General features: G+C 48.4%; 1 protein-coding gene across 5 annotated transcripts in view; it reads left to right on the forward strand.

The window, feature by feature from the left end:
- Positions 1-21,804, forward strand: part of FAM78B (family with sequence similarity 78 member B) — a 105,229-nt gene that overhangs the window by 56,479 nt on the left and 26,946 nt on the right. Inside the window, exon 2 of one of the 5 annotated variants that reach the window (XM_085022542.1) lies at positions 2,824-2,900. The exons of the other annotated variants lie outside the window; for them this stretch is intronic. Coding sequence (XP_084878668.1) covers positions 2,824-2,869 — 46 coding nt within the window. The 3' untranslated portion in view covers positions 2,870-2,900. Of the gene's footprint in view, positions 1-2,823; positions 2,901-21,804 lie in introns of those variants that run through there. 5 annotated transcript variants of the gene reach the window in all.

Genomic DNA, 21,804 nt, shown 5'->3' on the forward strand with positions numbered 1-21,804 from the left:
AATGGCCTTTAGCCCGAGCTCCGCCATTTGCTGTGACCCAGGACACCCTCCCTGAGCCTCAGTTTCCCGGCCTCAAAATGGGAGGTTCTGCACAGTTGGTTTCAAGAATTCAGTTAGATAATGCATGTGTGAACACCTCAAAACTCCCATGTGCAACAGAAAAGTCTTTTCATTGCCATACATCATACCCCCAAAAAGTCCCCATCATAGAATGTGCACAGAGGAAGGCCTTTGGCTGAATAGCGAGTGGATAAAAGGTGTCTCTTTGATTTACTTACTGTCCTGTATGTTATTATGTTAGGTAGATCCCAGCACGGTTGGAGGTGTTCCCGATTCTGATGGGCTGCCTCCTTTTAGCCTGTGTTTGACCTTTGCCTTATGCATTTGGATCCTAACCCTGCTCCTGCCACAGCAGCATCTTCCCCCAATTTCCCCGTCCCATGTGACAGAGCTGAGATCTTGCAGCTGCACCTCTCCCTGCGTGCAGCCCCATCTCCTTACCCTCCATTCAGCAGCCCCTGTGTACCAGGAAACCCCAACTCATTTCTGTGCAGGTATGTTCAATATGAGTGTATGGAAGCCTACCTAGAACAACGTAGCAGGGCCAGAGCCTCTCTGAAGGCCTGCCACTCTGATAAGAGATAAGTGGGATCCTAAATTTCCGATGTCACATCAACAACTCACTGATTTGAGCGTCATTTGTTTGATCAGATTCCTCTTTTAAAATGCAGAACTCCATGTTGCTGCAAATGGCATGATTTTGTTCTTTTTTATGGCTGAGTAGTATTGCATTGTATATATATATAACACACCTTCTTAATCCAGTCATCTGTCAGTGGACATTTGGGTTGTTCCCATGTCTTAGCTATTGTGAATAGTCTAGTCACTTGTGATGGAGCATGATAATGTGCGAAAATAGAATGTATACATGTATGTGTAACTGGGTCACCATGCTGTACGGTAGAAAAAAAAATAATGTATCTGGGAAATAAAAATAATAGTAATAATAAAATATAAAATAAAATGCAAAACTCCAGAGTTCCCATCGTGGTGCAATAGAAATGAATCTGACTAGTATCCATGAGGATGCGGATTTGATCCCTGGCCTCATTCAGTGGGTTAAGGATCAGGCATTGCCATGAGCTGTGGTGTAGGTTGCAGACGCAGCTCAGATGTGGCATTGCTGTGGCTGTGGTGTATGCTGTCAGCTGTAGCTCCATTTGAACCCCTAGTCTGGGAACCTCCATATGTCATGGGTGCGGCCCTAAAAAGGCAAAAGACAAAAAAAAAAAAATGCAAAACTCCTAATAGTTCTTCACACCTGGATGAAAATGAATGCTGTAATATACTTAATTGCTCATGTTTCTAAAGCGTTCTTTGTGTTCGCTGACCACACATTTAATTTAATCTTCAGAACTGTGATGGAGTGATTTAGCCCTGCTTCACAGATGAGGAAACCAAAGCTAGAGCAATGAAGTCTCCTGAACATACAGCTATAAATAAGAGAGGTGGGATTTCAAATCCAGCTTTTTCCCCCTGCAAAGCTTCTCTTTTCACTAGACCCCATTGTCTAGTGAAGCCAGGAAGCCAGTAGGGGGCAGGACCCTGATGAGGGAGAGACATGCATCCAGAGCTTGAAGAAGGGGACTCCTGTCTGAGGAGCAAACTGGCCCAGAGGTCCGTTGTGAGCATCAGCTTGCTCATCTGCTGCCCACCCACCCACTCACACCCACCTCCTCACCTGGACCAGGGCAGGGCATGCAGGGGCTGAGAGCTGGTGACCATCTTCAGGCTCAGTGACCATCAGATAAACACAGCCAAACCTGATTCATTACAGTCAATTTCTGTAGCTTAATTTTATTTATTTATTTATTTATTTTAGGGCTGCATCTGCAGCATATGGAAAATCCCAGGCTAGGGGTCTAATCGGAGCTAAAGCTGCTGGCCTACACCACAGCCACATCAATTCGGGACCCAAGCCGCATCTACAGCACAGCTCACAGCAACACCGGATCCTTAACTCACTGAGCAAGGCCAGGGATCGAACCCGTATCTTCATGGACACTAGTTGGGTTCATTACCACTGAGCCACAACAAGAACGCTATAGTTTTATTTTTTTAATTAGAAAACAGATTTATTTTTTGTTGTTTTTTTTGTTTTAATTTAGCTTTTTTAATTTTCATTAGAGTATAGTTGATTTCATGTTGTGCCAATTTCTGCTGTACAGCATAGTGACCCAGTCACACATATATAGTGTATACATTCTTTTTCTCATTTCTTTTCCTGTGGTTGATTTCTAGTTTTATGCCCCCTTTTCTCATTTTAATCTCTCATATTTCTAATTTAGCCAGTTTAACAATGCACTTTAAGTGGATTTCCCAAGAGTACAGACTTCAGAGTCTAATGGGTTCATATCCAGAGAAGAAGTAGGCTGGGCTCCATAGAATCTTGCTTTGGGCTTGCGTCTGTATTTTCCTTTGACCTTTTTCTCTGTTTTGTGTCTATCCAGGGACTAGGGTTGTGAGTATGATTATAATAGAAATGTGATAAATGAGAAAGAAAGCTAATCCCTTTAGGCCATATGGCCTAAAGATGGAAATGACTAAGCTGAAAGAGAACTGCAGACAGAGCCAATGAAGAGATACACTCCCAAGAATTTAGGCAGAAGCAGCAATGCCAGAGAGGCCTGGCTGCTTCTGCAGACAAGATTGTAGAATTACGGCCAGGGAAGGCCGTGGCACTGAGTAATGTCTCCTGATGTTAATCAAGTCTTTGAGAACCTGGATCATGCAACTTACTGAACTCAATTTATATTCTCTTAGGCAAAATCACTATGACCTGGATGGAAATTTAGCCAGAGAGCAATAAAGAATGGAAAGCCACAGGTAATGAACTAGCCTCTGGGAAGCCAGGAGCCCTACTCTCTGGCTGATTTTATTTTAAATATTATAGAAAATTGCCTGATACTGAACATTTACCGAGTACTCATTGTGTATTAGGAACTGTGCTTGAATTTGGATGACCTGCATTCATTGGATCCCCTCAAAAGCCCTGTGTGGGGAGTTCCTGTCATGGCTCAGTGGTTTATGAACCCAACTAGTATATGTGAGGATGAGGGTTTGATCCCTGGCTTCGATCAGTAGGTTAAGGATCCATTGTTGCCATGAGCTGTAGTGTAGGTCACAGATGTGGCTTGGATCTGGTGTTGCTGTGGCTATGGTATAGGCCAGCATCCACAGCTCTGATTCAACCCCTAGCCTGGGAACCTCCATATGCCAGAGGTTCAGCCCTAAAAAGACAAAAAAAAAAAAAAAAATCCCTGAGCAGAAGGCATCCTGGTCTAGCAACCGCTTGACAGTTTTCTGTTATAAAGACATATTCTTGGACCTTGTGGGTTTGAATTTTCTCCCACATCAGGTGGCCAAAAAGAAATGGTAATTCCCAGTTACTTGAAACTAAAGCAAGAGACGTCACATTTCAGAGCAGACTTCCAGGTACAGCAGAGACACTATACATGAACCACAGTCTATGTGTCCTTGCTGGCTGACAGCTGTTCTAGCCTCTGTCACAAGTTGCCTTGAACTTGTCTGAAACTTCTAGCTTTCCGTCTGCATTGGTAAGACCATCATGTCAAGAGTCTTGACTTGACAACCAAGCTCAAAAGCAGAGGCCCATGTTTTGGGGTGCAGAGAACAAATGTGAAACCCAACATAACCCTATTCTTATTCCTGCCCTTGAGTCCTGGAGCAAGTACGTCTTTTTAACAAACTACATACTTTTGGGGTTCCCTTGATTCAGAAACAAGTGGATTCTCTGGAAAGTGCATTCCTTAGACAGATCCAAGCCACCTAGACCTCATAGTTGCTTGCTCCAGGGAACATATGAAAGAGAAGGGTCAGGTCCAGCCAGCATTTATGAGACGGGTCAGGAAACCCTTACCTCCAGTGGCCCCAAGAGCTGATTTTACAGAGAGGCCTAATGTTTTCTACCCTCCAATTTTGGTCATTGAAGATGATAGACAGTTCATACCAGTCACTTGGTTTCTCACAACTGCAGCAACCTGCTTCATATTTGCTCGGCAGAGACCTTTTAGAGTCTTGATCATTCCTATCAACAGTTATAGGGCACAGGACTTCCCGAAAAAGCTTGATTGTATAGTACCAGCCCATGTTCACACTTGCAACTTTTTTTTTTTTTTTGGCTTCATCAAAATTAAAAACCTTTGTGTTTTATTTTTTTTAATGATTTTTATTTTTTCCATCATAGCTGGTTTACAGTGTTCTGCCAATTTTCTACCATACAGCAAGGTGACCCAGTCATATATACGTATACATATACATATATACATATACATTCTTTTTCTCACATTAGTCACGCTCCATCATAAGTGACTAGATATAGTTCCCAATGCTATACAGCAGGATCTCATTGCTTATCCATTCCAAATGCACAACTTTTTCTTTCTTTTTTTTTCTTTTTAGTGCTACACCTGTGGCATATGGAAGTTTCCAGGCTAGGGGTCAAATCAGAGCTACAGCCTCTGGCCTGTGCCACAGCCATGGCAACACAGGATCTGAGCCACATCTTCGACCTACGCCACAGCTCACAGCAACACCAGATCCTTAACCCACTGAGCAAGGCTAGGGATTGAACCCACCTCCTCATGGATCCTACCTAGTTAGATTTGTTAACCACTGAGCCACAAAGGGAACTCCCTGCAACTTCTTTTTTTTTTTTTTTTTTTTTGTCTTTTTGCCTTTTCTTGGGCCGCTCCCGTGGCATATGGAGGTTCCCAGGCTAGGGGCCGAATCGGAGCTGTAGCCACCGGCCTACGCCAGAGCCACAGCAACGCAGGATCCGAGCCATGTCTGCGACCTACACCACAGCTCATGGCAACGCCGGATCGTTAACCCACTGAGCAAGGGCAGGGACCGAACCCTCAACTCATGGTTCCTAGTCGGATTCGTTAACCACTGCGCCACGACGGGAACTCCCCTGCAACTTCTTAATTCTCAGTATTACATGCAGGGAAGCTGGAGGCTCCAAGTTTGTGCCTGTCCTAGACCATGACTTCCCATTATATCTTCTTTCTCACTCTTTACAGGTCTAGTTCTGCTCAACTTCCTGGAGCCTTGCCCTATGACATAGCAGGAACTGAGTCTTTCATAGTTGGGGGCCACAGACTCCACTCTCCTAAAGCTGAGGTCTTCTCAGCTTTGTGGCATCTGAAGTGCCCTGTGCCCACCTAGCCACCAGCCAGCACGCACGTGACATGTACTCACAGCATCAGTGAAGCAAACGGGGAAGTTAACTCTCAGCTGGGCTTTGGGTAGCACCACTTGCTTTGGCCTCAGCCACAGGAAGAAAAGATAATGAATAATGTCCAAAACAGCAGAAGGAAGAGAGCAGTTAGTCTCTTACTGCCTGACTCTTCAAAGATGCCCAGCTGTGCAGAGGGAGGATGTGAAGTGAGGATTTCATGGTACCCAGGGTCAGGGCCAGTGATAAATTCTGCTCTTTTCCTTTTGAAGGCAGTTCTTCATCATCTCTTGATCCTAGGACCAGCCTGGTTTCCCTGGTGACTAGGCTGACTTCCAGAGGCAAGAGTCAGAATGCAGTGACATGCAGGCAGACCTGCCGTGATGGGTGTTGAGGGGAGGAAGGCCACCTGGGTAAGGAGAAGATGAGAACGTTGAAGCAAGTCTCTTGGATGACTTCAGGGCAGTCAAAATGAGTCCCCTCCGGAGTTCCCATTGTGGCTCAGTGATAACAAACCTGAGCCTATCCACGTGGACACAAGTTCAGTCCCTGGCCTCAATCAGTGGGTTAAGGATCTGGTGGTGCTGTGAGCTCTGGCATAGGTCGAAGATGCGGCTTGGGTCCTGCATTGCTGTGGCTGTGGCGTTGGCTGGCAGCAGCAGCTTCTATTCAACCACTAGCCTGGGAATCTCCATATGCCAAGGGTGCAGCCCTAAAAAGACAAAAAAATAAAAAATAAAACTAAAAAAAATAAATGTTTTAAAAGTTTCTCTCCTTAGTCCCCATCTGGTATGACAAAACTGAGGCACAAGGAGGCCGAGTAGCCCACCCTCAGTCACACATCATAAAACCAGAAGTTAGATCGATCTTGGAATGAGTTTCCCTTCCTTCCCAAGGAAATGCTGCCACTGACCAGCCATGAGGAGGTTGTATGCTTAAAGCTGTTTCTGTTGGAGAAGAGACGGGTGGACAGTGACCACGTGTGGGGCTGTTCTGGCTGGCCAGTGGGATGAGCTTCTAGCCCGCAGGTGGGAGCAGACCCAGCTCACCGCCCCAACCAGAGCCGCCAGCCCACATGCTAACCGGCCACTACCCATCCCCAGCACTGGCTCCTGGGGGAACCACAGGGACCCAAAGGGGACCTGAAGGTCCAGACTTGTGTTGTTCTTTCCAGCCAGAACAGGTCAGGATAAAAACTTGCTGAGAGCAGCAGAGAAGTTCCCAGGATGACTGGCAATTTGTGTTTCTTAGAGACAGACAATATGTTGGAAACAGATGTCATTTTAAGCTAAAAAACCTATGGTTATGTTGCTTAGATGATCTTCTTTATTTACTCTAACCCATAATCCAGAAGCCATTCTAGATCGAATGTGGGCCGTTAAGCACTCCTTTGAGAACCACAGCTTAGTATTTTTAGGTGTTGCGATTGCCAGCTGGGGAATTACATTTCTCTCTGAAGCTGGCTGCATTTAGGATCTGATTGTCTCTGTGTTTATTCAAACTGATCACTGGTCCTCGGCAGTTGGCACCTCACTCCTCTTTGCTGGTAGAGGGACCCCACCCACAATAGTTCCTGATTCCCTTCTCTGCTCCAGACGCAAAAACCTCCAGGGAGGGTCTGTGCCTCATTCACTGTATCTGTCACTTGGGCAGTGCCCTGCCTGTTTCCCCCAGCCCCTTTCTTGGCAGGAATAAAGAAAGGGATGACTGAGGAAACCTAGGGGTCCCTGGGGGCTCAAGAGTTCTAGGCAAAGACAGGAAATGAGGATTCTGTGCCAGGGCATCGCCTGACAGTCTCTGCCTGGAGGTGTCAGCTGTACCACTCTAATTGAAAATAGTTGTGATGGGCATTCCCATTGTGGCTCAGCAGGTTCAGAACTGGACTAGTATCCATGCATTTAGGATCTGATTGTCTCTGTGTTGGATGCGGGTTGGTTCCCTGGCCTCGCTCAGTGAATTAAGGATCCAGCATTGCCACAAAATTGTAGCAGAGGTCACAGATGCAGCTCAGATCCAGTGTTGCCGTGGCTGTGGTGTAGGCCAGCAGCTGCAGCTCTCATTCAACCCCTAGCTTGGGAACTCCCATATGCCACAGCCCAAAAAAAGAAAAAGAAAAAAGAAAGAAAGAAGGAAAGAAAATGGTGGTGATGGACCTCTTTCGCATGCAGTCCTCAACCTCCTTTCCTCTGGTGGCACCTGACGGTCCAGGCCATGGAACTGGGAAACTGTGACATGTACCCAAGCCCCCAGGTGTACCAGAACCTTGGGCCAGCACAGTCCTGCCTCTGTGTATCTGACTGCTCCATCTCCAAGAGCTCTCCTGCTTGCCTGCCCTGGTTCCTGGCCCACTGGCCACCTTGACTGCTGCCTCCCCCTGCCCCTCTGCCTGCTTTTTACCTGTCCAGATTCCCCCGACAGAGGTGCATGTCTCACCTGTGATGCCTGTGCACTCCTCCTCTGCCCAGGTCCTCCTGGGCCTGGCCTGCCACTGAGGTGGGACTAGGACAGCACAAGGGGTCTGTGCATTGAGTTTTCCAGGTTCAGAGGAAGGGGAGAGAAGGTCCAGTGAGCCCTTGGGAAATGAGAAAACGCAGCCACCTGAGACCTAGCCTCCTGAGCCCCCCCAGGTGTGCCAGCATCCTTGCTCCTGCAGGCCCCAGGGTGGGTGCTAATGCACAGAGCTCCGTCTGCCTGATGAGGACAGACAGGAGAACCTTAAGTGTCAGAGCAGCCTGCCAGCTTGGCCACCTGTGACTCGCCACCTTGGCCAAGCTGCCTCAACTCCCTGAACTTGTGTTCTTCTATATTAAACCGGGTCTAATAATATCTGCATTGTGCAGAGAGGTGGTTCTGAGGATTAAAGGAAGAAATGAATATAAATTGCTGTGTACTCTGTGGCACATCATAGGTGTGTTAATGACAGTGACTAGTGCTACTGTTGTGTGGCTGTCACTGCACAGAAGCCCCATCTTATCCCTCCTCCGCACAACTCAGCCTCAGTTGGCCCCAAGCGTCATCACAGGGCTCCTTCCAGAATATGTGACCATTTTGATTCACGGCAGTATCCTTGCAGAGCCAGAATGGTCACTGCAGAAGAATTAAGGCACATTCTGTCCCCGCATCTATAGAACACTCTGGGGCTGTCAGCCTTCTAAGTAAAGTACAGACTGTTTGAAGCAGAGGGAAATCTGCCCTGACAGAACATGACAGCAGGAATCCACAGACTCATGGCAGCCCCAGTGCAGCACAGCCAAGGGCAGCACTGGGGCCGCCGTGATTGGAAAATGCCCACTGCAGCGTTCTGGCAGGGAGCAGATGTCAGGCTGGCACACACACCTCTGGGGGCAGAGGCCTCGCCACCGTGTGGAGACAGTTCCCACGGGGAGCACAGGACACTTCTTCCCTTTGTAGCGGGGTGGCGGCCTTCCACTTCCGTCCCCCACCCCCACCCCCGGCTGCAGCCTGCTGCTCCATTGGGACCAACTGGACTTTCATCCCCACCCCCTTGTTTGCTCTTCATTGGCCACCGTTTTCCTCTTGGCTGTGGACATGAGTGCTTTGCTAGGCACAGTCCCCGTCACACGGCCTCTGCTCTGAGGCTGTGTTCAGCGCTTGCTTTTGAGAGCAGCCCTGCATCCCAACCTCCTGCTTCCCCGCCTTATGCTGGACCTCTGGCTCTATAAAGCATGGACTCCAGAATACACACACACACACACACACACACACACACACACACACTCATTCACACTCCCTGTGTGCCCCCTTCCCTGTTCACCGCATCCTCACCTCTCCCCTATACACAGCCATTGATCCCAAGACATGCAGCCCCCTCCTACAGCCCGATCCCTATGTCAGCCAATCAGGAGGCATCAAATCTTCCCTGAAAATCAATGCCTGCCTTACCTCCAGTGCCTAATCTACCTCTGCTCATTGTCTCCTTTTCTTTGAAAAAATGATAGGAAAGAGCCCTTTCCATGTGACTTGCTTGCCTGCCATTGCCAGGCCCTTAAGAAGCCTCTGCTGATCAGAATTCTTTTATTCTGCAAAGAATTGCTCTGACACACTTATCTCTCAAAAGTTTGTCCTCCATTCTTGTGGCACAGGTTCTAGCTTTTAAAGCCTTTACATGTGAGAGGAGTTCCCGTCTTGGCACCGTGGAAACGAATCCAACTGGGAACTATGAGGTTGCAGGTTTGATCCCTGGCCTCCATCAGTGGGTTAGGGATCCGGTGTTGCCATGAGCTGTGGTGTAGGTCACAGATGAGGCTCCGATCTGGCATTGCTGTGGCGGTGGCATAGGCCGGCAGCAACAGCTCTGATTAGACCCCTAGCCTGGGAACCTCCATATGCTGCAGGTGTGGCCCAAAAAAGACCAAAAAAAAAAAAAAAAAAAAAAGGCACGTAATGCCCCCACAAGACCCCTTTTTTCTTGGTAAGAGTAGTGGGAAGGGCAGTGACTGAAAATTAGAATTAATGATCAGCCGCACACTTTTCCTGCTATTCATGACTGCTATTCACAGCGAGACCTGAGACATGACTTGGCCATGTCTTCCCACCACTCCTTTCTGCCCAGTACCTTTTCTGGGTCATTTCTCACAAACTGACATGCCCCACTTTAAGGACCCAGATTTGTATATTTAAAGGAAGTTATAAAACAAGAAAACTAATGGGTGCTTATTTATATGTTACATAAAGATTTTCCTGTTCTAAACTGCTTCTCTGAGAGGCTTCTTTAAGAAGAAGCTGCCACAGGCATTCCCGTCATGGCTCAGCGGTTAGCAAACCTGACTAGTGTCCATGAGGACCCGGGTTCTATCCCTGACCTTGCTCAGTGGGTTAAGGATCCAGGGTTGCTGTGGCTGTGGTGTAGGCCGGCAGCTGTAACTCCAATTCGACCCCTAGCCTGGGAACCTGCATATGCTGCGGGTGCGGCTCTGAAAAACACACACACACACACACAAAAGAAGTAGCTGCCACAACATATTTGTTTACACAACATATTTGTTTCTTTACATATTCCTTAACTGCTGCTGAAGTTCCAAGTGGACTTGAGAGCAGAGACTGGGGTTTCAGATTGGCCCAGGTTTACTTCTAGCCTGGCTACCCAATGCAAGTTAGAAAGTCTGATATCCAGTGTGCTTGTCTGTAAAAAAGACACTGTTGGGAGGATTTAACAGGTTTCTTATTCCCGCATTCATCAAAATGTGGACTAGAATGACATTTCTGAGGGCCTCTTTTACTCTCACAGTATCACACACAAGGAATGGGGCAAATGTTGTCAAATTTAAGGAAATATGTGAGGGATGGTTGGACCTAAGATAAAAACTGTGCTTCAGGAGTTCCCAAGGTGGCTCGGTGGGAATTAGTACTCAGGAGGATGAGGATGAGGGTTCAATCCCTGGCTTCACTCAGTGGGTTAAGGATCCAGTGTTGCAACAAGCTGCAGCGTAGTTTGCAGATGCAGCTTGAACCCAGCGTTGCTGTGGCTGTGGTGGAGGCTGGCAGCTACAGCTCTGATTCAACCCCTAGCCTGGAAACTTCCATATGCTGCAGGTGTGGCCCTAAAAAGACAAAACAAAAAACAAAAAACTGTGCTGTGGAGTTCCCATTGTGGCTCAGTGGGTTAAAAAGCTGATGTAGGGAGTTCCCATCATGGCTCAGTGGTTAACGAATCCGACTAGGAACCATGAGGTTGCAGGTTCGATCCCTGGCCTTGCTCAGTGGGTTAAGGATCTGGCGTTGCCGTGAGCTGTGGTATAGGTCGCAGACACGGCTCGGATCTGGCGTTGCTGTGGCTGTGGCCTAGGCCAGCGGCTACAGCTCCAATTCAACCCCTAGCCTGGGAACCTCCATATGCCGTGGGAGTGGCCCAAAAAATGGCAAAAAGACAAAAAAAAAAAAAAAAAAAAAAAAGAAGAAGAAGAAGAAGCTGATATAGTTTCCGTGAGAATGCAGGTTTAGTCCCTGGCCTCATTCAGTGGGCTAAGGATCCATCATTGCCACAAGTTGCAGATGCGACTCAGATCTGGAATGGCTGTGGCTGTGGCGTAGGCCCAGCAGCTGCAGCTCCCATTCGACCTCAGCCCAGGAACTTTCATATGCCATGGATGCAGACATAAAAAGAAAAAAAATTAAAAGTTTTGAAAAAACTGTTCAGCATACTCAAAATTCACTTTGGGGAGCCCCTGCCCAGGGGTCCCAAGCATCAGGTCTGGATTCTGGGTGGACAAGGCTGGCTGGCAAATGAGGGGCATGGGGTAAAGGAGAAGCCAGGTCTGCAGCTAGGATGACAAGAACAGGCTTAAGAAAGCTTGAATCATGGGAGTTCCCATCATGGCTCGGTGGAAATGAATCTGACTAGTATCGATGAGGATGCAGGTTCAATCCCTGGTCTCAGTCAATGGGTTAAAGATACAGCATTGCCATGAGCTGTGAATGTAGGTCACAGATGCGGCTCAGATCTGGTGTTGCTGTGCCTGTGGCATAGGTCAGCAGCTGCAGCTCCAATTCAACCCCTAGCCTGGGGACCTCCGTATGCTGCAGGTAAGGCCCTAAAAAGCCAAAAAAAAAAAAAAAAAAAAGCTTGAATCTTGGACAGAGAATAGACAGGGAGCCAGAAGTGAATCCACAGTTAAAGGTCTGCAGAGAAGAGGCCAAGAAGGACTAACTTGGGGCAGGAGAGCCGAGAAGGAATTGAGACCACTGACCACCAGCAGGGGTCCCTTTAGTCGAGCCCCCAGAGGGTAGCATCAGGAACATCAGGCAGGTTTGGAGTGCAGGCCACGTACAGGGCAAGGCAGCCTGGGACTGAGCAGGGCCACGGCCCCACCATCCACAGGACACTGTGTCATGGCTCTTTGATCCCCCTCATCAGTGCTCGCCTCCTCTGGCACAGATAATTAGCACTGATGGTAACTCATTGGCTAATTATGTCTGATTCATGTTTACCAAGCCTATTATAGACCTTTTGGACAGATCTTTCTGAGAGTCAGGTTCTGGAACATTCTTCAGAAAAATGGACTCATGATACATAAGGCTCCCACCCTTTTTTGTCATTCAGATAAATGATAGCTCAACTGAGTCAACCATAGAGTTCCCAGGTCCTCCAGGCCATCCTGCCTCCGCACCAGCAATGGGGAGCGCAGTGGGGAGCGTGGTAGGAAACATACAGAATGTGGATGTAGACTCAAGACCTAGCTCCTAGATAGACAGACAGATAAGATGAAAGGGATATAGATCAATAGATAAGATGATAGATAAAATGAGAGATAAGATTAGATAGATGAGATAAATAGATGAGAAGTGAGAGACAGAAATCATAGAGATGGAGACTAGAGTTTTCCATATCTACTGCCTTGGTATTAAATCAGCCATGGTTAACATTTAGAAGTTTATTTTTCCACTACCATGTTCCACTACCCTGTACGGCAACCCTTTTGGTGTATAGCAGCTCTAATCTCTTATTTCTTCAAGGATTAAACTATTTGAAACTTATCAAAAAAAAAAAACCCACGAAAAACAAAACCTATCACCGTCACTTACTAACTGTTGGACTTTGGAGAAAAAAAAAATAGCCTTTCTGAGCTTTGGTTTCCTTGTCTATTAAATAGAGGACATATTGTCTGTTGCATAGGATTATCATGAGGATTAAAGGAGATCATTTATAAGAGGAGTGTTTTGTGAAAAGCAGGATGCTGAGCCAATATTTGGCTAAGATTGTTTTCCCATTCATTCAGACCTTGTGGAATGTCTCCACGGCAGCAGGAGGTGGCAGGACCCACAAAAAGTCATGCTTGAGACCCTACTTCCTTGCACCAACCTGAACAGACAGCCCTGGGGCAGGTGTCAAGGCCACCACTTCCCTTCAGCCTCATCCTCCCTCACCCTTAGCCCAACATTATGTTCAAGTGATACAGAAATGACATCCTACCCTTTCTGCCCACGCCACGCCTTAAGGCTTCACTCATGCTGCTTCCTCTCCTGTTACTCTGTCTGTATCCAGATTCCACTTGGAAGCAGCAGGAAGTCTGCATTCAAATCCTGCATTACCCTGGGGTCTTCCCCTCCCCAAACCTCCATTCCTCCCATTTAAAATGAGGACAAGGCCAATTCCAGCCTCACTGGGTGGTTGTGAAGATTAATCAGCTAATGGGTGTGAAGGGCCGTGAACGGTGCCCACACAAAGCAGGCCCCCATCAGCTCTGGCTCTTGTTATTATCACCATCCTCTCCCCAGCAAAAGCACTGCTGTTCCCATGATGACATGTCTCTGTCCCCAAATAGCCCAGATTGTATTGGAGTGATCTGCCTCTAAGTCTGTCTTCCCTGAACACTGTGGACGTCCTCTGAGGGCAGAGACCCCGTCTTAGGAAGTCTTGACTGTCCTCTGCACCCAGGACAGAGTCAGGCACATGGTAAGGGTTCGAGAAATCATGAAACTGATTTAAAATAAGCCATATCTCGGAGTTCCCTTGGTGGTGCAGCAGAAACGAACCCAACTAGGAATCATGAGGCTTCAGGTTTGATCCCTGGCCTCACTCAGTGGGTTAAGGATCTGGTGTTGCCGTGAGCTGTGGTGTAGGTCACAGACACGGCTCGGATCTGACATGGCTGTGGCTGTGGCATAGGCTGGCTGCTGTAGCTCTGATGAGACCCCTAGCCTGGGAACTTCCATATGCTGTGGATGCAGCCCTAGAAAAAAAGACCAAAAGGTAACAACAACAACAACAAAAAGAGCCATTTCTCTGGGTAGTTTCTTTCTTTCTTTCTTTCTTTCTTTCTTTTTTTTATTTTTTTTTATTTTTTGTCTTTTTTAGGGCTGCACCCGCAGCATATGGAGGTTCCCAGGCTAGGGATAGAATCAGAGCTATAGCCACCAGCCTATGCCACAGCCACGGCAACGAAGGATCTGAGCCTCATCTTTGACCTACACCACAGCTCATGGCAATGCCGGATCCTTAACCCAATGAGCAAGGCCAGGCAGGAATTAAACCTGCATCCTCATGGATGCTAGTCATATTCGTTTCCACTGAGCCACGATAGGAACTCCAGGTTTATCTTTAATATTTATTTCTTATTTTTCTTTATTGATTTTGATTGGGACAGGATTCCTTTTAATGGGGCTGATCATAGCCATAGAAGGATGGATGTAAGCTATGATCTTGGATAGCTCTTACCCCATTATCAGCATCAAAGTGGCCTCTTCCTTTGGCTCATTGCACCTGCTTCTCCTGGTGACTTTTGCCTTTTCAGCCCAGTCTTCCTGTGGCAGGAGGGTCAGTTTCAGTGGCTGGGGCATGGGTCTGCCCCTCCAGGAGCTGGGCAGGTGAATGAGCAGATGGTTATGATGGTCTTGGCTTGGAAAATGACAGCTATGTGCTCAGGAGCCCAGAAATGTGATCCACATGGGACAGGGCTTCCTGTTTCCCAGTTTTCATGTTGACATCTTTCAGCCCACATGAAAGTGGACACTCGGAAGAATGGCAGGCCTGGGAGGGACAGGAGGAGTGTTGCATAAGTGACCTTGGTACGAACCTTTGTATTATAAAAGGGCTACTTCTGCAAGAGGCTATTACCAGCTTCCTGTTTGGCTTTCCATCTCTGCCTCTGCTATTCAGCTTCACCCTTGCAGCTGGGAAGACGAAGAGCCCCAGTGTGGCCCAAGGACAGTGTAAGCCGAGTCCCTCGGAGTCCATGCAGCGTTTTTGGCCACAGGGCTCCAGACCATAAGGAAAAGCTACTATTCAACAACGCCCCCGCCCCCACTGCAGTTATGTTAACAGAGCCCCCTGTCTCCCAGAGAGGTCCCCGCTGCTGAGTCCACAGGATACATGTAAAATATCACGTGTCTCAGACACCGGAGGGCAGGGCTACCCCTACCACAGGGTCATGGCAATATGGCCCCTACATGGAACCCTCTCCCACCTCTTGGTCCAGATCCTAGCTCCCAAGGCTCTATGGATGCCTTGCTTGCCCAAAACCCTATCAGGAGCAGCAGGTACCCCTTTTGGGGGCCTCAGAATGGAGCATCCTTCAAGGCTACTCCTGTGAAATCCTAAATTACCAGTCACTGTCATGTCTTCTACTGGACTCATTCTCCCATCTCATAGAGCCCTCTGCCTTCCCCTGCCTCCTTACCTCCCAGGTACATCATCACCTCTTTTCCCAATACCCTCCATCGTCTTGCCTCCTCTGCAGACACTCACCTTTCCACACATTCATGAAATACTGCAGTGCGCTAGACTGTGGCAGGTGCTGGGTGATCATAGTCAGTGTGTCCCAGTCCTCATGACGAGAGACATTAAGCCAGAAACACTAGTAGGAGTTTGGAGTTAGTAGAAGCAAATCTTTACACTTAGAATAGATAAGCAATGAGATCCAAGGGAACTATATCCAGTCCCTTGAGGTAGAACATGATGGAAGATAATATGAGAAAAAAATTATATATATATATGACTGGGTCACTTTTCTATACAGCAGAAATTGGCACAGCATTGTAAATCAACTACAATTTTAAAATTTTTTTAAAAATCTTAAACACACTCACACATATGTAATTGCAAACAGTGATATGTTCTATGAATCAGAAGAACAGGGTTTGATAAGAAAGACCTAGTTCAGTTCATAGTTAGGGGAGGGAGGGTGTGTACAGATCAGAGAAGGTCCCAGAGGAAGTGATACTTACACAGAGAGCTAAGGATTATTCGCAGTTACCCGTGTAAACAGTGGGAAAGTGCTTTCCCAACAGCATGTGCCAACGCCCTGAGGCAGAAAAGAGCCTGGCATGTTTCAGGACCACAAGGGAAGCTAGTGGGGATGGCGCAGGGGAACACAGGGAGTGCAGTGTGAGATGAAGCTGGAGTCAGAGGCCTGGTTAGACAGGGCCATGTGGAGCAGGTTTCAGGAGTCTGAATTTAATTCTGCTTGTGATAGGAAGGCTTTGAAAAAGTCATAAACTGGGGAGGCCACCGACCCAGCAAAACCCGAACCCCAAGTAATCCAGCATCTGCTTCCTCTGCCCCTACACCTGGGAAGAAATCACAGAGAAGTCAACTGGGCTAGACTGGTCAAGGAACCCTTCACAGAGGGTCCCAGGGTGGAAAAGGCTTAGCTGTTGCTGGAAGTTATTTGACAAAACCTGGAAGTTGTAATGGGCATAAAACCTACCCTTCCGCTTATTTCTTATGTCACCCACACGGTGGATCCACTAGGGGGCGCTATTTCCATTTTACAGCTCAGACAACTGAGGCCTAGGAGAGCCATAATGGCATTCCTGGAAAGGGCCATGCAGGTGTGATGCTGGTGTTCCTTCTGAATCTCTGGCAGCTCCCACGCAGCTTTGATGGGCTCCTGAATAAAGGAAGAGTTGTACAGCTCCTGATTTCAGCTGAACATCTAAAGAGCATGAGGTTCCAGAGGCCTCTGTTGTAAGCTAGCTCCCCTGCTGGCTCTCAGGCTGGCACCAGAATCATCAAAGCAGAGATGATCCATCCAGAGGCAAAAGCCAGTCCCCTGGGTGTTTGATGGAGGTGACCAACCGCTTGAGCAGAATTGGCTCAAAGCATCCAAGCCGGGACTTGGGCTGCCATCTTCTGCAGAGGGCAGAAGGAAACAGCTGCAGACACAGGGCTCCCCCGACCCTTCCCAAATCAGTTGCCTTTCAATACGCTGATAATGAACTATCTGAAAAGGACATTGGTAAAATAATCCCATTTACAACAGCATCAAGAATGAAATACTGGGAGTTCCTGTTGTGGCTCAGCGGAAACGAATCTGACTAGTATCCATGAGGATGCAGGTTTGATCCCTGGCCTCGATCAATGGGTTAAGGATCTGGCATTGCAATGAGCTGTGGTGTAGGTCACAGATCCTGTGGAAATACGGCTCATATCCTGTATTGCTGTGAATGTGGTGTAGGCTGGCAGCTGTAGCTCCAATTTAACCCTTAGCCTGGGAACTTCATATGCCATAGGTACAACCCTAAAAAAAAAAAAAAAAAAAAAAAAGGAAGGAATGAATACTATAACAAGCACCCTCAGCTCTCTGCAACCCCAGAGCATTCTCAGCAGCACTCCTCATCGTCCTCCTGGCGCTGTGGTCATCACACCCACCAGGAGCAAAGTCACAGCCAGATTTGTGTCCCCTCCCCCATATTGCTTTGGCCACAGAAGAACTTTGAAAATTACATGTTAAAGGAATTAATCAAACAATCAGCAAACAAAGCAGATATGGGGGGGGGTGGACGATGATAAATCAAGTCATCTCTCAGCATCCACAGGGGATAGGTTCCAGGACCCTCAGGGGATACCAAAATCTGGGGCTACCCAAGTCCATGATATAAAATAGTGTAGGATTTGCATACAACCTATATACATTCTGCCGTATACTTTGTCATCTCTAGATTACCTATAATACCTAACTCAACATAAATGCTGTGCAAATATTTGTAAGTACAGTGTAAATGCTATGTAAATAGTTGCTGGGGCACATGGAAAATTCAAGTTTTGTCTTTTGGAACTTGCTGGAATTTTTTTCCCCAGTCTTTTCAGTCCCAGGTTGGTTGAATTCGCAGATGCAAGATGCTCTGACGAGGAGGGCCAGCTGTAGTGTAACACAGCACAGTCCTGTGGGAGGCAACCAGTTGAGGGGAAGAGCATGGCATCTCTCTTGGGCTAAATCCCAGCCTTGCACTTAGCAGGTGGGAGGATGTAGACAGGTTACCTAACTTCTCTCAGTCTAAGTTGTGCATTTCTAAGTCAGGGCTTTGTCTCCTTCACAAGGACAGTTATGAACACAAATTGAGTTGACAGGGGACCTAGCCTGTTGCCTGAAGCCTCGTAGGAGCTCTAGCAGTGGTACTTTCTGTCTCTGGAGAGACAAGTGCTCAAATACGGGTCACGGAGGCAACTGCTCAGGTGGCAGATCCCAGCTCCATGGGTCACCAGCCACATGAGTTCCGGCGCCCATTAATCTCCCTGTGTCTCAGTGTCCTCCTTTGCAAAATGGAATGTGGGCAGTAGAAGCCACCTAGTAGGGTTATTACAGATTCAAGAGAGCATGTGTGTGAAGCACTTACCTTGACCTTCACCCCAGGCGGGAGGCTGGGGCTAGGCGGAGGGGGGTGGTTCCCTTCCCACCAGGACACGGCGTATTGGCGGAACACTTAGACACCCCTCGATGCTTTAGAATCTCTGCCCTACCCTAACCCTAACCCTATCACTCCAGCATGATAATATCCACGTGAAGTACTCTGCCCACCCTCATAGGTGTGCACTCCACTCCCAGCACACAGACGCCCTTTCTGTGTGCTAGGCAGAGACCTGTCTAATAAACCATAGTCACAGCCCTGCTACCAGAACACACACTGAGCCGCCAGCAATCTCACATTGTCTGCCTCCGGTTTTGCTGCTGCTGGTAACTCCCTGCATCTGCTGCCCTGCTCAGCGTGCAGTGAAATATGGCATTTGACGAACACACACAGTGGAGAGTTAATGAAAACAGTAAACTCTGATTTTAAAAATCTGTGCCGCTACACAACTCCACCTCTAACGTCAGCCTGGTCCCTCCTATGTCCCCGAGTCTGCCTCCCTCCTTGGCTTTGCCTAATGAACCTGACCCTTCCCCCACCCTTCCCTGCTCCCTCCTTGGCCATTATTTGGTGGGAAATGGGAGCTCCCTGAAGATGAAGCAAAAGGACTTGGCAGCTGGGAGAGGGGAAATGGGCATATCCATATTCTGTCAATGCAGCTTCCATCTTCCTGGCCACATCCTGTCCAGCGCCGGTGAGAGAAGATTGCCCCCAGCAGCCAGCCAACGGCTCCCAAGAGTCTTGTTCCTCTGGTGCTACACCTCTTCTGGGGACTCTCCTCAGCTATAGTGTCACCTGTACAGAGAAGCAGTGTTTTGGGGATGGTGGGGGAATCAGGTTAGGGGACCCAGGTCAGTGCTGGCATTCAGGAGACTTTGGTTACGGGCAACAGGTGGGCACAGGTACTAGAGTGTCATGTTCCTGCCAGCTTAGAGAGCTGCTTGCTCTGTGACTTTGCCAAGTGATTTAATCTGAGCCTCAGTTCTCTTACTCGGAAAAAAAAGTGGGGGGGGGAGTAACAGTGCCTCTTTTGAGGTACCTATCAAGCATTTAGTAGAATGTTTGGCACATACTAAGCCCCCAGTAAATACTAGCAGCAGAGTTCCCGCTATGGCACAACTAGATGGGCAGCATCTCTGCAGCACTGGGACCCAGGTTCAATCTCCAGCCCAGCACAGCACAGTGGGTTAAGGATTTGGTGCTGCCACACCTGCAGCATAGGTCACAACTGCAGTTTGGATCTGATCCCTGGCTGAGGAACTCTGTATGTCACAGAGTGGCTAAAAAAGGGGAAAAAACCTGTCAGGAGTAGTAGCTGTATTAATACCTGACTTCTGAGAGTCTCCCCTCTGTCTGCCTTGATATTCTCACCTTGTCACCACAGCTGTTTTGCTCAGTCTGATTGTCCTGATCTTGTTCTTGCTCCAATAAATAGTTCTTTGACTTTGACTTTATTTCCTGGTGTCCAGACTTTAGGCGCCTCTGGATCACTGAGGCCAAGGAGCGCCCTCCATAGGCCCTGCATTGACCTACCCTGGTACCCAGATCCTTGGGCATCTTGAGCCCCAGCCTTGGCTCAGTGGCCCAGACCAGCGTCTGTCAGCCTCTTCTTGGTCTGTCTGTCTGCCTCTCTACCTGCCTCCCCAATTCTGGTCCCCCAGAGCAGCCAGAGCCTCGAGGACCCTTCCCCAGGGCCAGCTGATAGGGTGGGCAGGAATGGAAGGGGCATCCTCATCTCTTCCCCAGCCTGGGATCAGTGAGCCTCAGGCAGCTCTGGTCTGGAGCTTGGTTGAAACAAGAAAACAGTGGGCATGCCGTGTCCAGATCATGGTCACTGCTCACTAGGCCCTGAGACCTCTGTAACCAGAGGTGGGTGAAACCTAAGAATGCTTTCTGATACCAGAGGGTGGGTGGTGCCCCTGTAATGAATGATTCATTCATTCATTCATTCATTCAGCTGGTGAATATTTAGTAAATTCCTGTTCATCTTGGGGAAGATTTGGCAATCGTGTCTTTACTGACATCTCCTTGACCTTGAAGACTCTTTCCCCTAAGTAGTTCCCACATCAGATGGCTGTTCAGGCCCACAGAGAGGAAGACTTTCTGAGATCTGGCCCCCACCTCCTTCCACATGAGGTCAGGATGGCAGAGTGGCTGTCTCCTCCTCCCAGCCAAGCTTCCTCACATCGTCTTCATCAGACGCCTGTACCACTGTTGGATTCAGCCCCCAGAAAACTAGCCGTGTCTTTATAAACAACAGTTAAAGCTGCAGATGTTCTGTGCTAAAAGAGTCAATGAGACTGCAGGGCGCGCAGTGCCAGACTGTGTCAGCTCAGCAAGACAGGGTAAATGGAAGGACCCCAACATGTCCTCCTCCAGAAGATCCCATATGAGGAATCCCACTTGAAGAGCACAAAAAGAAATAAGCAAACCACACCTCCTCCCAGTCAGAAACAAGAGGAAAAAATGTAAAGAAAAGAAAAGGCTTTTCACTGTGGCAGGAGCTCCCAGATTCTAGGCTCCCCTGGGAGCTGTCAGAGAGGCCTCGCTTGGGATCCAGGCGGAAGTAAAAGATTCAGTTGACAGCCATGGCTGGATCATGTACTGCCAGCACTTGGCCCCTCTGGACCCTTACAGTTGGGGGCGGGGCGGGGGGGACTGGGTGGGGGAGGGGGACGACTCATGGGCAGTGCTGATTGTCAGGAGAGCACTCAGCTCCAAGCTTGGAGCCCCCAGGATGCAGGGCCCAATGCGTTTTCATCCAGTCCCTTTGAATTCCTTTGGCTGTCATGTTAGGTTTTTCCCCTGGACTCTTGAAGAGCCTTCGCCGCCTCATCCCCTTTGTTGCCAACTGGAACTAGCCTCATTAGCCGGCGCTGCCTGCTCTGCCAGAAACACTCGGCCAGCTCATTGCGGCAGCTTGAAGGAAGCAGCTGCTCTGGGCTCATCTCTGGAGGCGCAGCGAGCCCTGTCCTCAAGACGCCCACAGCTTTGAGAGTTCCCACTGTGGTACAGTGGGTTAAAGATCCACCTTGTCTGTGTGGAGGTGCAGGTCGATACCTGGACTGGCACAGTAGTTTAAGTATCCGGCATTGCCGCAACTAGGGACATACGTCGAAGCCCTGGCTCAGATTCAGTGCCTGGCCTGGGAACTTCTATATGCCACAGGGTGGCTGAAAATGGAAAAAAAAAAAAAAAAAAAAAAATACCCCATGGTCTGGAGGGAAGACGGGCCTTGGAGATTGGCGAATGCAGCGCACTGAAATTCACACACCGTTGGAGTTCCCACTGCGGCACAACAGCATCAGCTGTGTCTTGGGAGCGCTGGGCTGAAGGTTTGATCCTGGATGGGCACAGTGGGTTAAGAATCCGGTGTTAGGTCATAACTGTGGCTCAGATCTGATCCCTGGCTCAAGGGAACTCCGCCTGCCACAGGGCGGCCAAAAATGAAAAAAGAA

This window comes from Sus scrofa, chromosome 4 (genome assembly GCF_054392235.1).
Source record: "Sus scrofa isolate SSC_HxYL_T2T_F1_AM1 chromosome 4, Sscrofa_HxYL_maternal_Yorkshire_Landrace_v2.0, whole genome shotgun sequence".
NCBI lineage: Eukaryota > Metazoa > Chordata > Mammalia > Artiodactyla > Suidae > Sus > Sus scrofa.